We start from the raw sequence: 21,985 nt of genomic DNA, 5'->3' as shown, positions 1-21,985 counted from the left end.
CACAATACAATTACACTTCCGTTTACATTTAACCTATTAAGGGCCCGGCGTGGCCAAGCGTGTTAAGGCGTGCGACTCGTAATATGAGGGTCGCGGGTTCGAATCCCTCTCCCACCAAACATGCTCACCCTTTCAACCCTGAGGGTGTTATAATGTGTCGGTCAATCCCATTATTAGTTGGTAAAAGAGTAGCCCAAGAGTTGGGGGTGGGTGCTGATGACTAGCTGTCTCTCCTCTAGTCTTACACTGCTAAATTAGGGACGGCTAGCGCAGATAGCCCTTGAGTGGCTTTGTGCGAAATTCAAAAACACAAACTTAACCTATTAAGTTATAACGAATGTTTTCGGTTGTTGAAATAAGGTCGTGTAGATTAGAATTGTTTTTGTAAACTAAACGTATACAGATTTTTTTGGTTAGATAAAAATTATTTTTCTTTCCAGAACATAAAAAAAAAATATTTCTGCCAAAGTTTCGCTCTTGAAGCTACAACCAAGTACGTGTACTACTACAACCACTGATGAAGCCGCAACGTCGGCAAAAATAAAAATAAAGGTTTTTAGCATTATGTAGAAACTAAAGGTGATTTTTTCTTCTACATTTATTTTAAAGGTCTATAAGTCCCTCATATGAACTGTAAATCTTGGAAAACACAACCATCAATAGTTTCCCAAAGTCAGTTTTTAGGTTCAATCACTGGTCATCACCGGCTTATTTTGCTTTTTTAGCATCAGTGGTCCAACTTTTCGTCTGTTTCTCTTTTTTAACGCAACGTTCCAACAGTGACTCACCCATTTACTGCGTCATATTTTTTTATGCGTGACCGTTTTACAGACTGAAGCAGGCTCTTTTACCTGGATACACGTTAATTTGAATTACTTGACACATGAACCAGAAAGCTTCCCGTAAATACAGAATGAAAAGATTATCTCTTTTTTTCCATATGTATACTACAAATATATTGTTGCTATGGTAATATAATCAAAAGTCTTAGTGTAAATTTCTAAAAACCACAAGTAGTTCTAATATATATATATATTTTTTTTTTTCTGGTTTCATGTAACATTAATCGCGCGAGAGGAACTGTAGTTTCATTGTAATTTGATACTGACGTCATTGATTATCTGTCACGACTTCTCTCCTTATACATATCTTGTTTCAAATGCTAAATAAACACTAATATATATATACGTATATTCACCCGTGTTATTAAACGATAAAAACTAAAATTATATTTTCTATTTGTCACGGTATTGTAATTTCGCTTATTATTATTGGTAAGAAGAAGCATGCTGAACGAAGAGACTGTGACGTTTATTGCAAACCAGAGGAACAACCAGTGAAACATAAGTCAACTCACTGGTAAAGTTCAACTAGGAAAAACTATGTTATTACACTTAAAAGTACCATAATATAAAAACTTTCTGTTTATTTGACTGGAGTATTGCATGAATTTTAAATTCCCACATGTTAAAATTAGCGTCGTTGTTAAACACTTTTTAAATAAGTATGTAAAACAAACAAACAAGCAAGCTTGTATATACATTTACTTTATACATTTTCAATGTTTCCCATAAACGTGTATTTGTTTTGCCTAACATGGTCACACACGATAGTCACTATGCTTAAACATGTTCTTCTCGTGTCACAGATGGCAATTATTTTAACAAGAAATAACGGACATGCTTCATTGCTGCGTGTTTGTCTTAGAGTTAAGTAGATATACATATTGATCAGTAATATAATATGTTTTGTTTATATTTAGCACACATTATTAACGGGCTAGCAGAACATTCTAAGTCAGCTCAGAGTGGAAGTTTTCCAACAAGACGTTTACTTTTCCATTAACAGATAAAATTACTTCGCGAATGTCGCACGCAATACTATCTTGGCTGCGAAAGTTTCGTACCTGTTTTTTCTATAGTCATTCAATTATCTGAAGTACCTTTTCTAGCAGTTAGACATTCATTTCCAAAGTGAAATCGAACTAACTATGAGCCACAGTTATGTAAATAATAACAACCCTTATTCTATTCTCCTATGGTTATGGTACTTAACGTGAACCAGGAGACGAACTTTCACTTGCTTCTAACTTTTTTTTTTTTTCTTCTCTTCTACGCTATCATTAGTTTTGTTTTTATTTCTGTATTGTGTGCATATATTGTAAACGTGATAGCGAAGAAGTCATTTCAGTTGACAGCTCAGCACTTCTAATTCCCACCAAGTCACGTTATGTCATTGACGAGAGTTTGATGAACAGGTACAGAAGAATCGCCATAAAGACTACCGACTTGGCAGAGTGTGATGGTAGGGCGTGTCCCTTCACCACACTGGTAACACTACATCCTTCTCTGCCTGAAGTTGTACCGTAACGGTCTACATGGCATGTCATGAATACGAAACAACCAACTGACAACACTTACACCCTAGCTAATAACCAGGTAACGTAAGCATTAGTCTTACACTTCGTGACCTTAACTATTAACCCTTTGAACCAAAAAAATAGTCGTATTCACTACAAACTTGACTAACGGTTCGAAGCCCACAGGGAACAATGGGCGGTTTGCCGAAAATAAATCATAATAAACGCGCTAGCAAAAAGGCGGCGCTGCCTTCAGCACTAAACTAACCACGTGCATGGCGCTCCATTTGTGTGGTCAAAGCCTGTTGGCAATGAACGATAATAAGCTGATTTATAAACTTTACGAACATACACCATTTTCTTTTACCTCATTTTTATGGTAATCACGAAGTTAAATATCTTTCACCAGGTTAATAAAATTAATTCACGCCTGTTGAATATCTTCATATGGTGTCTTTTTCTTGCGTTGTGTAATACTTTTTCATGAATTAATACATTTATTATTATTTGTTTAGGGCGTTAAAACCTTTCGTATTATCAATATAAATGTGATGCTAAACTTTATCATATAATAAGTGTTAAGGTGGCCTCAAAAGTAGAAAAAGTACTTCATTTCTTGCTTAATAGACAAACGGAAATTTGGACCCCAAAATTATGTTTTACCTTGCAATGTCACGCTTTTGAAAAAGTCGTTTTCCTGAATTTTCAAGTAGATTGGAAATGGATCGTTTGAAGAAAGTAAGCGTAGAGAACCACTCAAATTGTAGAGCTTGTCCTTTAACCAAGGCTTTTAGGTTCACAATAGAACTTTCTTACGCATACATTAGTGTTGCTTGAAGGAGGAGGAAGCATCACATAAAGAGGGAGATTGAAGGCGTATATCCCGTTTTTATTTATAAATCAAATAGGATAAAGGGAGTGCGAATCATTTGGTAAAAAGCCAAATTTCCTGTGTCCTGTTATGAAAACAAAATCATTTAAACCTTGCTAATCGTAAGCCTTGCTGTAATACATATAACCCTCCCTCTTCTCTCCCCTCTTACGGACCATACCTCTCTGTTGATGGTGGTTGCTGATGGATGAGTATGTCTTTGTGGACATTGCCGTTAACTCCCGAACCCTTGGGAGATTTCCTTACGTATCGGTGGCCGATAATAAGTCCATTACGACGCAGCCCGCCTACTTGACGCCTTACATTAGCCGTTCGTATCGAAAGTTAAACCAACGCTTTCAATGCCTTGCTCGTAACTATGTGTCACATAAAAACGGATCATGACGTCGATGATGAGAACAACCTGAATACATCCACTTCCCTTTTTTGCTTTCTTAAAGTAACATTAAAAATGCACGAACATTGGACATTTCCCTACAGACTATTGGGTTTGTGATTGACTACGTGGAGATATATGTATATCTGAGTGTCAAGAGAGTGTTATTACTTATGACCATAAACGTGCACGTGCGGAAGTTTGCTTTAATCCAATAATTCCTCACGTGAGAACGCTCTTAAATTTTATGTTTCATTCATTCTAAGATAATTCGTAAAATCATACTGCTTACCCTTCGTAAGCTTTCTTCTAGTCTCTCTGTACCAGTATACCAGATTATTCTGATGAAAAATACATGTGTTTTCCGCTAATGTTGTGCATGTGCTGTTATTCTAATGGAGCTAGTTACTGTCACTGAGCGTTTCTTTCTTTGTGCACTTATTACCGTAAACTCTTAGTATTATATTATAATGTCATTTTATCCATCGGAAAGTTTCAAACAGTATTGACAATTTTGAATCTATCGAGTTATCCTTTAATGTAGTTCCCACACTGGTACTGACCGGGTTTATTGTATATATAGATATACATATATATCATTCAAACAATATTTTGTATACTCACTTACCGGTTACTGTACTTTCTATACGTTTACTGACAGAGCGTATTATAAATAGAATTTTTAAAACACACTACAGCTTTTATGTGATTGTCAAATATTTATGGTAACCATTACGGTTACTCTATCACTGAAACAAAGTAAAGTTTAGACAACTGACTTAGATTGTTTGTTTGCTTTTAGTTGGAAACGATGTACTGTTACGCATGATATGGGATTCAGCAAAACCAAGAGTTTATGTCAGTTTAACTAGTAAATTCCAAAATATATTCAACAGAAAGTGGCAATCTAGAGCTAGATATTTTTTATTTGAAAACGAGTTTTTTTTAGAGATGATTTCAACCATTAATGTGATGCTGACATTTTTCTCTCGCAAAGCAACACAAAGAACGACTCGCGTTGCGTCCGCCGCGGGTATCGAGTCAAAACTTCTAGCTTAATAAAATTTGAAACTAACTGTTGATCTGTATGAGAACAAAATAATGCTGTATGTATCTATGGATATGTAATTATTAAGAGTATAATAGATATTTGGGTTATATTTATGTCATAAATGTCATTCAAATGACAATTAACGCTTTCTTTTGTTTATTGCGGAAATATATACAAGTGCTAAATGCGTTAGCCGTCCATAATTTAGCAGCGTAAGACTAGAGATGGAAGGCAGCTAGTCATCGCCTCTCACCGCCAACTCTTGGGCTACTCTTTTACCAACGAATAGTGGGATTGACCGTAAAGTTATAACGCCCCCACGGCTGAAAGGGGGAGCAAGTTTGGTGGGAGAGGGATTCAAACCCGCGACCCTCGGATTATGAGACGAGTGCCTTAACCACCTGGCCATGCCGGGCCTTAACGTTTTCGATAAAGACATTAACTAATAGTATGATAACGATAAATTACTGTTAACGTAAATAATATAATGTTCAGGACGATGTCTTACCTTTGCGTGTGTAGAATTTACTGACATCTGTAGATTGTTCGTTTCTGAATTTCGTGCAAAGCTACACGAGGGCTATCTGCGCTAGCCGTCCCTAATTTAGCAGTTTAAGACTAGAGGAAAGACAGCTAGTCACCGCCAACTCTTGGGCTACTCTTTTACCAACGAATAATGGGAATGACCGTCACATTTTAACGCTCCCACAAATGAAAGGGCGAGCATGTTTGGTGTGACGGAGATTCGAACTTGCGACCCTCAAATTACGATTCGAGCGCTCTAATCACCTGACCATGCCGAGTCACATCTATAGATGAACCAAGTAGTGATTTTCTCAGTATTGATTGTGAGTTTACAAATACTTGAAATATGCTGTAATATTGTTGTTGTTTTTTCACATAAGTGTTAATTATTTTGCTAATATATTGACAGTAAAGTAAGGTTACCTGAGATACGTAGGTAGGTTTACTCCAGGGACATGTCAAATTATATATATGTAAGTATTTTTGTATTCTACGGGATTCGGAATTAACCTTGTGTTTCTGAAGAACTGTTGAAACCCATGTGTGCAAGGTGTAAAATATGTCAGTATAATGTTGACTGGTAATTTTACTCTAAACATGATTGTATCCAGACGTTCCTAACAAGTCAAACCTTGTGACTGTCTTAGTTTAATAAACTATGTATGCTTTATATGAAGATTATTTTTTCAGAGAGGCAATATATATTTCTCAAAGTTACAAAACTTTATTTGTTTGAGAAAAACGTAAAATATTTTCTGTATTTACATACAATTTGATTACGTGTTATTGAATACGTGTGTTTTCTCACTTGTTAGATTACATCTTGTGTTATGTTTACCTATAACCTGTAATTAAGCTTGAAATACCGATGTTGATATTTAAAAACGCTATATCTTTATGAATTTCAGTAATTTTTGTAAATTCAAAGATGTGTTGTTTGTGATATTTAATTGTATATTTTTCTCAGTTTTTATATTTCTAGCAGAAACCCTTCCTTATCACATACAAATAAAATTTAAAAGTGTATTGATACTAAAGTTTTAAGCTGGCTTTCCTTCTTTATCTTTGTTCAACTGAAAACTCCTAGACAACAATAAATTCCTTTTGCTTCATTGGTTCAGGACATTCGTAAATTATCGAAACGAACTATAGCGATAAATAAAACCCATTTCAATCATTGGTTGTTTTTGGTTTTTTTTAATTAAGCACAAAGCTACACAATGGGCTATCTGTGCTCTGTCTACCACGGGTATCGAGACCCGGTTTTTAGCGTTGGAAGTCCGCAGACATACCGCTGAGCCACTGGGGGGGCAAAATATCATCGTTCTAGTATGTGTGTACTATCTGCTGAGCCCACCAAGGAGAATCGAACCCCTGATTTTAGCGTTGTAAATCCGTAGACTTACTGCCGTACTAGCGGAGGGCAAATCGTTGCAAATCGTGGAACATTGCAACATGCATCGGAAATTGCGACAACGTGATAGATATTCACTGTAGTTTAACTCATTCAAAAATATATGTTCATAAATCTGTCAACATGAATTGCGTACACATTGAACTTTACTTGTCTTGAAATGTTGAATTAAAATATCAACTACGTTCGATTATACTCCGTAGTTTTGAGTCGCGCTAAACATGCTCGCCCTCCCAGCCGTGGGGGCGTTAGAATGTGACGGTCAATCCCACTATTCGTTGATAAAAGAGTAGCCCAAAAGTTGACGGTGGGTGGTGATGACTAGCTGCCTTCCCTCTAGTCTTACACTGCTAAATTAGGGACGGCTAGCACAGATAGCTCTCGAGTAGCTTTGTGCGAAATTCCAAAAAACAAGCAAAAACAAACAAACCGTAGTTTTGAAAGAGTTGAAATGTAAAATATGCAGTAGTTAAAAAAAACACACACACAAAAACTCTTGCACTTACCAAGCACTCATAAAACTCATATTTGAACATTGATCAATAAAAAGTTATTAAAAAACTTCTGTAGTGCTTATACTATTCCCAATCTTCTGATCCCGGATTAAACTCCTTTACATCCACTTTTACAAGTAAACATTTTAACAAGTAAACTCGTATCTATGTATTATATTTTCTTATAAATTCTTGTAGAAATGTGTCCACTTTAGGGCTTATATATAAGAAGCAAGGTAGAAGAAAACGTTCCTTAAAAAATGTGATATTTCATCAAAGTATAAATGTAATTATTGACGATTTTGGCGTTATTACCATTTTGTCAGCATACATAGTATTGCACATCTGTCGATGCATCTAACTAAATTCTAGTTCTATTCAACAAGTGAACTAGTTATTGATAATTAATAATCGATCACAAAATATATCTTCGACTTCTACAAACAGGAAGCACATTATATTTATGCAGCTAGAGTGAAGATTCATCAAAAAGTATCAATATTTAGATCAGTCTTGCAGCCAAACAGTAACCATACACCATATCAGTTTAAAATCGAACTCGGAGATGTACTCTGATTTTTTTAGAAACAATAAAAATAACTTCCATCGATTACACGTGATTATTTAGACAATCGTGAGTTATAAAGTATGCACAACTTATTAGTTTATTTCTTGCAAGTGCTTTTGTAATATTATATACGATAAGTGTTTGTGCTCACTGTGCATCATTGTAGTATAGTTCTGGTGGGTATACAATCCATGTAATATTGAAACATTGGTCTGAGAGTGTGAAAATCGTAGATCTTAATGATGCCTTCTTTAATTTTTCTGATAAACTATTTAACAAGTCATTATTACAGTCACCAACGAGCCTTTAACCGACAGACATTATAGCTTTTCTAGATTGTGTTTATTGGTGTGTATCTATATTTACATAAAATATATATAGAAATATAAAACGTCGTAATTTGAAAATTACTTTATTATTTTTTGAGCAAAACTTTGGAATTATGCTGTTTCAGTTATAAATCTAATCCATATTGTACTTAGTGACATTTCCTCATGACATGAACAAGTAGCCTTCATCTTCAATGTTTCGTGTTATACTGAGAAAGTATAGTGTTGAGTACATTTTACGAACGGCACCTGATGGGACACATTTATTAAACAACCACATCAGAGAGCTCACGGTTGAAAAATTCAATCTCTAATTTAGAGCTTTCGACAAGGAGATGGTGGGGAGGGAGCAATCACTATGTTCAAGGGATTTGGTGATCTCTTGTATTCAAATTATTGCCAATGCCACAAATGTATTGGCGACCCCTTGACGACTTTCTTACAGTTGTCAGATGTTTTCAGAACTCCTCAAAGACCACGAATAATCAAAGTAAGTTTATTGTCGAATAGGAAAATAAGTTACATTTCTGGACGCTGAGCCTTCCTAACACCGATTCATACGCGCATTTTATTAACAACAATTTTACGCCAGAAAGCATTAATCGCAAACTGTTTACCATTGCATTAGCCATCATAGGTCTTAAAATAGCTAATTCTTATTTATTTCTACAGAAAAAAATTAGACACCTGAAATAGACCTTATAGCTCAATTAATTTCTGACGCCATTCGTAATTTAGACCATACAACATTACACCTGTACAACATTTACACCTTAGCATCTTACCGTTCCAAAGTGTAATATGTCCTTAGCACTTCGTTACTATGGCTTTTTTTTTTCTTTTAAACTACATAACTAACTTGTTTTTGTAGCTAGCGTGCTAGGTTGCTAATGAAAACATTCTGGAGACAGGTACTGTTGATTAGCTGTCTTCTGTCTGATCAGCAGCTCAAAATTAGAGACAACTATATCAAAACCAGAGTGGTGTACGACCTAACCGTTGAGATCATTAAACAAATAAAGTATCTTTTATACGAAATATATAAAAACCTCTCCAGATACGAAACAAAATACAAAAACTTATTTCTAAGTCGTATCTTCCAATACAGGTCAATTTTCTTTACTCGTAATTCCGTCTAAAATATTTTATTTTGAACAAAGAGGCATGATGACTAAAGAAATACTTATGCTTGTTTCTTATCCGTATTGTTTCTTTCCAACAGCTCCCTAGTGGCACAGCGGTGTATTTGCGGACATACAATGCTAGAAACCGGATTTTAATACCCGTGGTGGTATGACAAATATAATGCATTGTATAACTCTGTGCTTAGGCTACAAACAAACAGACTTTTGAACAGTGCTACTTAGAGGCGGTAGAGCAAAATTTAATTGTACAAGTACCGTAACAATCAACTGCCTCACTGTCAAATTTTAGCCAATCTTTTGTGTTTAACAATACTCTGCAACCAAGTATGAGTGGACATTGAGTATGAAAGAAACCAGGCATATACAGAGAATAAACTGTAGACTTAATAACAACCTTAATGTCGAGAAGCTGTTGTTGAGTATCTAATACATTTTCTATCATTCTCAAACACAGTTGGATTAATTTAACGAGACCGTAATAGTAAATTCATTGAAATGAAAGAAGACTTTGCATTGATAAATTGTTTTTGTTCATATGGTTATATTTGCTTCAGTAACGATCAGCCAAAACTAATAGCTTATATCTGGAAGCGTTTGGTACAATAATTTTTGGAATACTGAATATTAAACTAACATCTAAAAAACAGATTACCTGCATGAGGAAAGATGATTATAGAAAATGTTCTTTCTTATAAAACTGTTAATATCAAGTAATCAAAACCGCGTAACCGAAAAGTATATCTATTTTTCTGAGTAACAGAGAGAGAATTAAGAAACTTATCAACAACATGTTTAAAATGCAATTATGGTATTCATGCTGTATTTAAATAAAAATTAAAAATGTAAAAACAAAAGTCTATATATATATACAAACATACATAAGCAAGTAAGAATTCATACAATTGAGCACCTAAAACATCGTGTTATTCATCTTGTTTACATTCAGAAGAAATAATTGTTTTATTTTTATTGTAATTTGATTCTATTGTTAAAAAGTAAGTAGAAATGACAATAACATGTTTACGTTAGAGAGCATGAAACTATAGATCTTGCTAACCATCTTAGTTTAATTTGTACAATCTTATAAATATAACAAACTGTCAATGAGAAATATTATGATATTTTATTTCTCTAATTTACAAATGACCACTTGAAATTGGATATATACTCCCTAAAAAAGGCCCGGCATGGCCAGGTAGGTTAAGGCGTTTCACTCGTAATATGAGGGGCGCGGGTTCGAATTCCCCTCACACCAAACATGCTTTCAGCCGTGAGGGCGTTATAATGTGACGGTTAATCCCACTATTTGTTGGTAAAAGAGTAGCTCAAAAGTTGGCGGTAGGTGGTGATGACTAGCTGCCTTCCCTACAGTCTTACACTGCTAAATTAGGGACGTATAGCGCAGATAGTCCTAGTGTAGCTTTGTGCGAAATTCCAAAACAAACAAATTCCCTAAAAAAAGAACATTTTTTTTTTCATTTTTGCTCCAGATATTTTTTTGATATTGAGATGATTTAAACAAGGAGCAACATATACATTGTTAGTGTTTGGAACGTAAATAAAACAATATTGCCTTATTCGTGTTAACGTTTTAATGACATTCAGAATGTACATAAAAATAAAATACATGATAAATCTACCTAACATACGTATCTTACTCTAAGTAAGATATATCCCCTACTTATTTGCAGTTTCTTCGAGGACAGAAATTTCGTCATTACTGCCTGAACGTTTCACTCAGAAAAAATTACAAATTATATTTAATACAATATTCTCTGTTTGTAGTTTAGGGAAGAAAATAGCGAGGCGGATAAGAAGCGAGGGATATTTCTTCTATTCTTTGGCTAAATCTGTTATTTGTAGTCACTTGTAACGTAATTTAAAATTTGTATTATTAACAGTTTGTTTGCTTCAATAAACATTGCTAGTGTAATTTTCAAACTAAGCAAACTGCATTGAGTTCCAGATAAAACCTAGTTTTCTTAACTCGCTTCTACTGTTAGTTGTTTTGTTTTAGACCTTACAAAATTTCTCAGGCTGATCTTCCCGATGAGAGTGTAACAATCAGTAGGCTAAACTTCTTTAAAAAGTTTGATTAATTGATTATTTGGAATTAAGCACAAAGCTACAAATGAGATGTCTGTGCTCTGCACACCACTGGTATCGAAACCCGGTTTGTAACGGTGTGAGTCCGCAGATATAGTGCTGTGCCAATGGAAGGCGCCCTTTAAAAAGTAAAACTTTATAATGCCTGACTGCTTAAACGAGAACGTAAAATATTTGTTCCCTGTGTTGTTTAATTGTGAATGTCGGTTTCAAAACCCACTTGAATTATTACATTATTAAAAAGTAATTTATGCTTCTATCAGGTCTTGTTGTTCTAAAGTACTGTATCGTAAGTTAATTTGATGTTACACTTTTACAAAGTGTATTACATATAAGTACTTGTTTATAGCTATCTTTAAAGAAAACCACGTTTCTAGTGCATTCTAATATGATATACAGAAACTTTGGCAATATTCATTGATTAATATTTAAAAAAATAGGATTCTACGGATAAGAATGATGAACTTGTAACTTCTACTGTTTTTTTATTGGATGAGGATTTTGCTAGTTAATTAAACATTTGAACGAAAAATCCATTAGCTACATATAACGTTCGCTGTTTATACACTCTGATCCAAGTAGGGACTCTTCGTTTACTTAACGACTAGTTGACTTTATGATAAGGTCTTATTTTGATTTTATCATGTGAAGTCTGATGAGATATATTTAAATTTAGAGATAGATAGAACCTGTTACGCTGGAATAATAAAGTATTTGGTGACACGATGCATCAAAGAGGTGTCAGACATTCCTTTCAGTATAGTTATACCGGCTAGAAAACTGGAAGAACTCCCACAGTTTATCTTTAACTTGATCAAACGTATTTCGTGACTAAAAAGCCCACCTATACTGCACGTTTGTAAGCTGTGTAGTTTTTGTTCATTCTTGACATCATATATATATATATTTTTTTTTTTTTGTCTTTCAGGATGCTCTGCTGCCAAGAACTTGTTTTACGACTCCAACATGTACAGCACACCCCTGTCACTGTTACAGCTCCCTTCAGCGGTGGTATTAGATGTTACTCAGAAGTTGTGTCAACCAGGCCTCAGCACAATTCGTTTTACACAGGATGGTAACAATATCGATAATCTTAAAGGTTCTATCAAAGAAACTGATGTCCAACAACTCGCAGAAGTAGATATAGACACTGGATTCGTATGTAAGAAATGCCAAATGGTCTATCCAGCTGAAATGATATGTATCAATCACCAAAGGGCATCATGTTTCGTACACAACAAGGGAGAGAACCGAGCCATTTTGAAACTTGTCCAAACACATTTCGAGTGTAGGTTATGCAAAGAACGGTTTTCCACTGTTGTAGATTTTAAGTTCCACTGCGATATGGATCGACATATGAAAAGAATTCAAAAGTTACAAAGGGAATTGGTATCCACATGCCATTCTAATGATGAAAGTCTTGTTCTGCAAAGTCATTTACCAGGTTCACAAGTAATTCCAGCTTCCACTATGTCACAGATAAATTTTGGTGCAGCGGCCATGTTGTCTTCTTCATCCACTACGGCGATGTACCCTACTTTGGCTACGCCAGTGAACACCAGTCATCTGTCCTCCTGTTCCATGATGCCATCAGCTTCTCAACAAAGTGGAATGTATCCTTCAATAGCACCACCTATGAGCTCCCAACCTCATGCAGGAAACTTAATAACTGGAGGATCATCGATGCATGAAACTAGAAACGGAATCCCCGAAATCCCATCTTCTCTTTTTTTCTCAGGAGTCCAAACGGATTTTAGACATGACCTGGATTCCTCCTTGAACTTTACACTCGGACTCGATTCAGTGATGATGGGTAACGGAATGGACATCTCAGTGTCTGATCATTTATCTAAAGTTGGAATGTGCTACTCGGGTGAATCGAACATGAACACAGAGGCCAAACGCCTATAGTTTCTCCCTTTTAACGCTTTTTTTCACAAAACAAATGTCAGGCAATAAACTATTGGCCGTACACATTGAGTTATATATATATATGTGTATAATTGGAAATCATATTGGTTATCTAGATCTTAGAGAAAAGTGAAGACACTCCTTACATCTAATTGCGAATATTATTACAAAGAAAGATTCCTAGTAGTAAATGTAATCGAGCTATTAGCTTTTCACAATTTACAATACATATATATATATATATAAACATATATGTGTGTGTGTGTGTGTGAATGGTTGTTTTAACTATGAATTTGTTTCTACACTAAACATTTTTATTTCCTAGACAGTAATGGAAAAATTGTGAATGTGAAATGTAGTGACAATGTAAAATTCGTGTTTTGCACTTTAGACAACAAATAATTTCACATTTTATTTACGTCGTTGAAGGGAAAAACATAATAATGCCAGGAAGATTAGGAATAATATGAAAGGTTATAAAATTTTAATATATTTCAATGCTGTTCGAAATAAACACAGCAAAAATTATTCCAAATGTTAAAGGATAAAATGTGAGTAATTTAAACGATGTTTTTTTTTGTTTCTGGTAATGATATAGAAAGTTACAGGAAACGTTTTTCTTTCATAAGTCAAAGTTGGAAATTCATGTTCTTAAGTTTAAACTAAGAGATCAACAAAAACTCAAAGGGGGAAGATACTAAAATAAATAAATTTATATAAGTTGAACTCAAACTTAAACAGAATGTCTGTTTCAAAAGCAATTAAGAGAGTCTTTTATACTATATATATATGTATCTGGTAGTTGGAAATGTCTACACAGGAGTGAGCCTCATGCGTTGAAATCCATGTTCCTTTCCGAAAATCGCCTTAGCTTAAGGCGATGCCGGTGTCAAGAAAGTTCCTGCATTTTTATGTAAAAAAAAGAAGTTAATCTACATGAAATATTTTACTGTTCAATCTTTCTTTCATTTTTTCCTAGCGTAAATTACTTTTGCACGAAATATACACAAATATAAGTATATATACAAATATTTGAATACAGAATGTGTGAACGATGTAGTAATCATTTATGTTTATTACATAAAAAATATGTCTATTATCGTGAATTGTTAATATTTTGTGTATGTATATTGTAGAAGACCATCTGACGCTGCTTGTAGACACAGGTAATACTCTTATTTTAGGTATCCAATGGTACGATGTTTAAGTTTTTGTTTCAAAGGAAAGTAGCAGTTTGTAAGAAACACACACTTCTGTTTACTTTTGCAAAATCAGAGAGAAAAACAGGTGTATTATTAGAAGGGAGCAGTTTGAGGTTAAAATGGTACTGCTTCCAATATCTTGTTGATCGATAATGACAAGAATTCTGAAATACGGTCTGTGCTGCAGATTGAGAGTTATTCCTCACTGCCATGTTATTGTGTGTTTTTTAGTAATGAGTAACTGCTCAGGCTACCGGGAGGGGGCGCTTGCCGATCAACCTCTCGCGACAATGCGGCATGAACACGATAAGGAAAACGAAGTTTTGAATAGATTGTGCTTGAATGTACATACTAACATGGAAAGATCTTTTTATGATATTGTCTTATAGAGGCCATATTTGTGTATAGTGCCATGTTGCTGCTTTGTTCATGCTCCAGTTATTGTACGAATGAGAGGTTATACCTAAACTTGAGAGTAAAACTATATATTTTTTGGCGGAGCTGAATCTCGAGTTGGTGTAACTTCAAACTCAGTGCGTTTAATTTTATACCTTTTTGTGCTCACCTCTATAAACTAATTACTTATTGTGTCGTTTGCCCTCTGAAGAAAGGGCGTACTCGAGTTCCTATCACACCAAGCCTATATATATATATATATACATTTGGGACGGGAAGGGTTATTTATTAGAAAGAAAGGAAGAAGAAAAAAAAAGAAATACAATCATCTAAAAACAACTGAAAGAAACTTGTTTTGTTTGTTGTTTTTTTATGGAATGGTTATACTGATATCAACTGTTGATTTGTTTGTCTTTGTTTACGATTTATAAAAAGTCTTAAAACTAATTTAATTTAATATATGCGATTATTTTTTTTGGTTTTAAAAATTACTTAATTTATTATTCCCTAAGAACCGAAAGCTTTCAAATTTTCATTACCTGTGGAATTTGTATAGATTTAATATCTTATCTTTTCCGAACTAAATACAGAAAGTACACTAGTCGTAAATACTAACCTAGGCTAAACTATCCATCTTCCTTTAATAGGATCGATTCAGTGAAAAATAACAGGTTTTCTTGCGTTTAAAATTTGTTGTTTGAACTATTATGGTTTAACTTTATCCAGTGATCATTGTACTGTGATAGTTTACGTGTAACATTTCAAGAGTTTTGTTGTTGAGTAGAAAGAATGGTGCAAAGACGGAAGAAAAGATCAAATATTGATGGTGCTTGCACGAGAAGTCTGTTGGAAGCGGGCTTTGTTCGTTTTGAAGGATATTTTTTGTTGAAAAGACGAAAGCTGAAGTGTTTTACAGCTCTATTCGTCCGTTTGTTATGCTTATTTACATGTGTTTTTGTATGTTATCGTAATCTTTCTATTAGTACAAAAAAAATCATTAATTCGGCTGCCGTCCCGTCTCTGAACTGTCAGTGTAGTTTTTAGTACATTTCTTATCTAAATTTCTCGGGATTTCTCAGACACCGAATGGCTTCCTCGCATTGGTGTATTTTGGCGGGAATCTTTTTGCACGGCAGCCTCACGACAAGCCATTTTCATCTTTTATACTTACATCTGTTCCTATTTTGTCAATTGGAAATGTACAAACATTCTCAGTATAAAAAAGAGTAAATGTGAATATTAATTGCCCAATGGTTATTATATTAAAAGTATGTGTGATTGGATTAATATTTCATAGCTGCTTTAAGCAAAAAACTAAGTGAAAAAAACACGCTGTGCAAAAAGAACAAAAATGATGTTTATATGAAAAAGTTTAACAGTTAAAAACAAATTTAATTTGAAACTGTTCATTTATTACATTTAAAATAATCTTATTAATTTTGTATCGTTTATAAATAATTATTGCTTTATTTCTATTATGTTTCGACAGATCGATAGATGATATTGGTGCAATAATCAAAGCTGGATCGATGCTTGAAAAACCTATGTAGAATATTCATATTGATCTTTGATAGTTTCTATTTCAGTAAATCCAATCTTGATAACAAAGAAAGATGGCAGTTTTGTATAATCAGAAAGAAATCAAACAAGCTGTATGTTATTCACGTTTGTCCAAAATAGGTAATTAACACATGTAACAAGATTTGTGTAAAATGTAGAAATTATTCATGTAACTTATAACATTTATTTTAGCTTATGTTTTAACTTACTAAAGGTCAGCGTGTCTTGAAACATTTCAAAGGGATCAACTGTTTACCTCAGGAATGATTTTCATCGTCCTTCAAAATCAAAGAAACCTAGTGGTTGATAGAAGACCTTGATATAGGCCTTGGGATGCCTGTCGCTGGTCCACTGAGGGGACATTTTCCCAAAGCACAATTTTTACTAGGGGTGAATAAGGGTTTTAAGTTACATGCCGAGGAGAGGATGATTTTCTAGGTTGGCCGAGGTCTTTGAATTTAGACATCTTTTTTCCTCTACCTCATATTGTATTCGAAGTTCCTATATACGTGTAATTATACATTAAAATATATTATACTCTCATACCCAATGAGGGCTTGACTGGAGAGTTTCTGTGTTTCCCAGAAGACACCTGACCTGTCTCTATAAAATGTGCATCATTTGTATTCTCCTGTGTGTGGATCGGATTTTTTTTTTTTTCTAGTTCAACTGCATGTTCGTCGCGGCTTTTACTATTTTCTTTTGGCAGTAAGTTGTTGTAGCATGTTTAAGTGTGACAATATCAAATGTTCCTAAATTACGGGTGCAAGTTATTTGAGAATCGTGAATTCTAGCTCGATCAGCATTTTTTTTTTCCATCCTCATAAAGTTCGAAGTTCCTCCAAGCGACGTCAGATGACGTCGGTTGGCACGAAAGCAAGCCTAATATAGCAATCTCACGATTGGGCATGTTGTTGACTAAAATAAAAGTAATGTTTTAGTCGAATTTTTAGATCTCCTAATATTATACTAGAAAGTCATGATAGGTATGGACTTGTATTTCAACTGTTAATTACCTAAGGGTTAAAGAGTAGAAACATTTACTGTCTTCTATTTCATTGCTCTTCTATGTTTGGTTTTCTAGTTGTAGATATGGTCTGATATATATAAATATTTTGGTATAATGGGTAAAGGTCTAGGTTTCTATTTTATGGCTTATGTAGTCTGCTTTAAGCTACAATAAACTGTCTGATGTGAGTTCACCAAATATTGTCCTCTCAAGTTATTTCATTGTAATTTATAACTATTTTTAGTCACATATGATTGTTGAATTGTTTGTTGTAAACAAGAAGTATTAAACCAACAAGAAGGTTAGAAACAGGTTATCCTCTGTTTAAATATCTTTTTATGTTTATGATCTAAAATAACTGTTAAAGTAAATTCATCTTCACAAAAACATTAATAATCTGGAAATTAATCAGGGACAAATTTTGTAAACAGAGCATTGGAGTATAAACAACTTCTTAGAAGTGAACACAAAATAAGCAAACTTCTATATAAACTTCTGTAATTGAGAGTTATATTAATCTCCATTTGGAAATAATTCAATAACTAGAAAGAAAAACTTGGATTACGAAAAATGTTTTCACACAGCTTTACACATGTTGTAAAACATCTCAATGTTGAATATATATAAAATAAATAAAACAGTCATTCTCGAGCACTTGTGTAAAACAAACAAAAAATATTGAGTAATAAATAAATAGTAACCCACTGCTGAGCATGTTTACAAAGAGAAAGCAATTGTGAACATGAAACCGTATGTAAAAAACAAAAAGCCAGTGGTAATCATGCGTACACAAAGTAGCCCATTATTGAACATGTTCATAAAAGGAAAAATACTTTTAAACGAATATATAGAAAAAGAAGAGACAAGACACAGGACTACAGAGTTAAACAGAAATATTTTAACGTACATAGTGAAAGAAACAAAACATTGACAACCATTTTTAACAAAGGAAGCAAATAGTTTTGTAATATGTATACTAAATGATGTAGAATACAGCGAACAGACAGGTTAAATAAACTTCGTCATTTTTGGAATTTGAGCAAAGTAAGCAATTGTGTAATATTTATATAGTATTTCTATGATAGAGCGTTATATAAAAACCTAATAACCTGTGAATGTTTTGCTTTTTTAAGAATTCAATTCTGTTTGGTTGTTGAAAGAAACATTGTACTTAACGTTAAATGTGAATTTCCTCTGTACTCTTCAGTAGTTAAGAGTAGATGGTTAGGGAGCTTAACTCGTAATTCAAGGGTCGCAGGTTCGAATCTCCGTCATACCAAATGTGCTCGTCATTTCAACCCGGGAAGGGGTTATAACGTGACGGTCACTCTAGATTTTCGTATGTAAAAGAGTAGCCCAAGAGTTGGCGCTGGGTGGTGTCGACTAATTGCCTTCCCTATAATCTTACACTGCTAAGTTAGGGATGACTAGCGAAGATAGACCTGGTGTAGCGTTGCGCGAAATTCAAAAACAAACAAACCATACGGAAATGTCTGTTACTTTTTCCCTTTAGTAATATTTTGAAAGACCAAGTATCTTACTACAATATATTTTTTACACTTCCAATGCTACGGTTGTGCTCAAATTTGTTTATTTTATGACTGACTTCTTAGATATATGCATACAAAGCATACTTCGAATAATTTATAACAGTAATTACCATTTACTCCTTAAAGTATAAATTTTCTACAAAACAAAGCTATAGAATCCTTAATGGACTTTTTTATTTGGTAAAGGAAGAATATATGTAAAGGATATTAATATAGAGTCACCTAAAATGGGAATTGTAGGAGAGAAAAAGATATACTTTTAAAGGAAATTATCGTTGTTATTAAAATTAATAACTTAACTAAAATTAAATTCAAGATTATTAATAGAAAAATTCCGAGTGTATAATAGTATTTGCGGAAGTATGTCACTAAAATTATTTTGTTTACTTCGGACATTTCATGTTAAAAATATCAATTATACAAAACAATAAGGTGAAAAGTTTTGTCACCGGCTGATTGTTTTCATATAGTTGATGGTTTCAAATTAATATCAGAACACAAATAAACGACAGGATTCTATAATTGAATGTAAGAGAACCGGTGCTAAACACCTGTAAGGAGTAAGTAAGCATACCATATATAACTCCTCATCAAGACATCATTGGTCAAATTATGAACAATTTAAACTTCATCGCGCTAGTGGTAACGAATATTATCAGAAGAGCTAATTGTATTCATGTCTCAGAAACTTTCGTTTTGTTAATTAGTTGCAAAACCCATCTTCAACACTTCTTTTGACTTAGAAACACCTACTACATCAATTTATGGTCGAGATATATCGAGGGTAGTTGTTAAAGTATTTTGTTTATGCTGTAACAGATTTACTGTTGTACATTTATTTTTGTGTCTACGGTTGTTTCAGTAAAGATTCCTCTTTTTCATGTCCCGCCTCCCTCTTCTCAAAATTTGTAGAAGGTTCTTGAGCATAAGAATCAACAATGTACTAGGTGTGTATGTAATACTAGTGACTGACAGTATTGTTGCCAAATGTAAATGTAAATATAAATGTAAATTTATAAACTTTCTTTAGATGTTCTCGCAAGTACATTTGGCAAAGATACTGTCAGTCACTAGTATTACATACACACCTAGTACATTGTTGATTCTTATGCTCAAGAACTTTCTACAAATTTTGAGAAGAGGGAGGCGGGACATGAAAAAGAGGAATCTTTACTGAAACAACCGTAGACACTAAAATAAATGTACAACAGTAAATCTGTTACAGCATAAAGAAAATACTCTAACAACTACCCTCGATATATCTCGACCATAAATTGATGTAGTAGGTGTTTCTAAGTCAAAAGAAGTGTTGAAGATGGGTTTTGCAACTAATTAACACAACGAAAGTTTCTGAGACATGAATACAATTAGCTCTTCTGATAATATTCGTTACCACTAGCGCGATGAAGTTTGATAGCGGATATGTCACTATCTTTAAATTGTTCATAATTTGACCAATGATGTCTTGATGAGGAGTTATATATGGTATGCTTACTTACTCCTTACAGGTGTTTAGCACCGGTTCTCTTACATTCAATTATAGAATCCTGTCGTTTATTTGTGTTCTGATATTAATTTGAAACCATCAACTATATGAAAACTATCAGCCGGTGACAAAACTTTTCACCTTATTGTTTTGTATAATTGATATTTCTAACATGAAATGTCCGAAGTAAACAAAATAATTTTAGTGGCATACTTCCGCAAATACTATTATACACTCGGAATTTTTCTATTAATAATGTTGAATTCAATTTTAGTTAAGTTATTAATTTTGATAACAACGATAATTTCCTTTAAAAGTATATCTTTTTCTCTCCTAAAATTCCCATTTTAGGTGACTCTATATTAATATCCTTTACATATATTATTTGTTTACCAAATAAAAAAGTTCATTAAGGATTCCATAGCTTTGTTTTGTAGAAAATTTATAATTTAAGGGTAAGATTGATTAATTTGAATCTAATGTTTTGTTGCTGACAAAGGTAAACAGTAAGATAATCTTTAAAACGTATTAAATACATCTACAACTTTTGGAGCTAACAGTTTTAACATTGACTATAGCAATAGAAGTTAATGGTAATTACTGTTATAAATTATCCGAAGTATACTTTGTATGCACATATCTTAGAAGAAATGCAAAAATAAACGAATTTGAGCACAACTGTAGCATGGGAAGAGTAAAAACTATATTGTACTAAGTTACTTGGTCTTTCAAAATATTAGTAAAGGGAAAATGTTTTAAGTTCTCTTTCATTATGATGTTAAAATTAACATAACTATTGTCTAAATGAAAATGTCTAAATGAGTGGTTGTGTGCTTGCATATAAAATACGAACCAACGGACCGATTTTACCAAACTTGGTCACTTAAACCTTAGAATTCCCAAAGGCACAACACAAAGAGGTGACCGTTCGGATCTGACTCCCCTATGTACCCTCCACCGGTCTCCCATTTATCTTTCCCATGCTTTTAACGGATATGTGCGCTAGTTAGTATATGCACATGTACAAAGCCATACTTTTATTACTATTGCCATTTTAGCTAAATATTATTTTAATAATTCGATAAAATGGAATATATCGAAGTTTGAGTTAAGTGATTGTTGTACGTTTGAAATTAGTATTTATATAAAAAGGTAGACAGATCGTTTTATGTGTCTATATAAAGTCACGTTAGTCAGTAAAATATTCTTTTAATGCCAAACAAAATGGGAGTTTAATTAAAGCAAGAGAAATGATTATGAACTGGTTGAAATGAATACTAAATAACGTTATGAGGCCATAACTTTCAGACTTCATGCCTTTCAAGGCACACAGGAGAAATATCGTTTTTATATTTTAATAAAAGCAATTCTCTATGCGCTACCAACTTTGCATAGAAATTATGGGATTCAGATCGAAATTAACTTAAGAAAAAAATTACGATATTAATTTCGAAGCATGAATTAATGTTATCGGAACATTTAAAAAATGAGATTAACATTTAGTGTTCCTTAAATCGTAACTGATAAAATTAATATATAAATTTTGAGCGTCTAATGTCACCCTAACAAAGTACCTACACACAGGGAAAAATTAGTTCAATTAAGGTCTAAT

General features: G+C 33.5%; 1 protein-coding gene across 6 annotated transcripts in view; it reads left to right on the top strand.

Moving 5' to 3' along the window:
• Window positions 1-17,526, top strand: part of LOC143230911 (zinc finger homeobox protein 3-like) — a 173,503-nt gene extending 155,977 nt beyond the window's left edge. For all 6 annotated transcript variants that reach the window (XM_076465209.1, XM_076465212.1, XM_076465213.1 and 3 more), the window contains exon 4: window positions 12,188-17,526. In XM_076465209.1, coding sequence (XP_076321324.1) covers window positions 12,188-13,170 — 983 coding nt within the window. In that variant the 3' untranslated portion in view covers window positions 13,171-17,526. The remainder of the gene's footprint in view (window positions 1-12,187) is intronic.
• The last annotated feature ends 4,459 nt before the right edge of the window (window positions 17,527-21,985 follow it).

This window comes from Tachypleus tridentatus, chromosome 10 (genome assembly GCF_004210375.1).
Source record: "Tachypleus tridentatus isolate NWPU-2018 chromosome 10, ASM421037v1, whole genome shotgun sequence".
Lineage (NCBI taxonomy): Eukaryota > Metazoa > Arthropoda > Merostomata > Xiphosura > Limulidae > Tachypleus > Tachypleus tridentatus.
The sequence above is the reverse complement of the archived record's forward strand: the minus strand, read 5'-3'. Positions and strand labels throughout refer to the sequence as shown.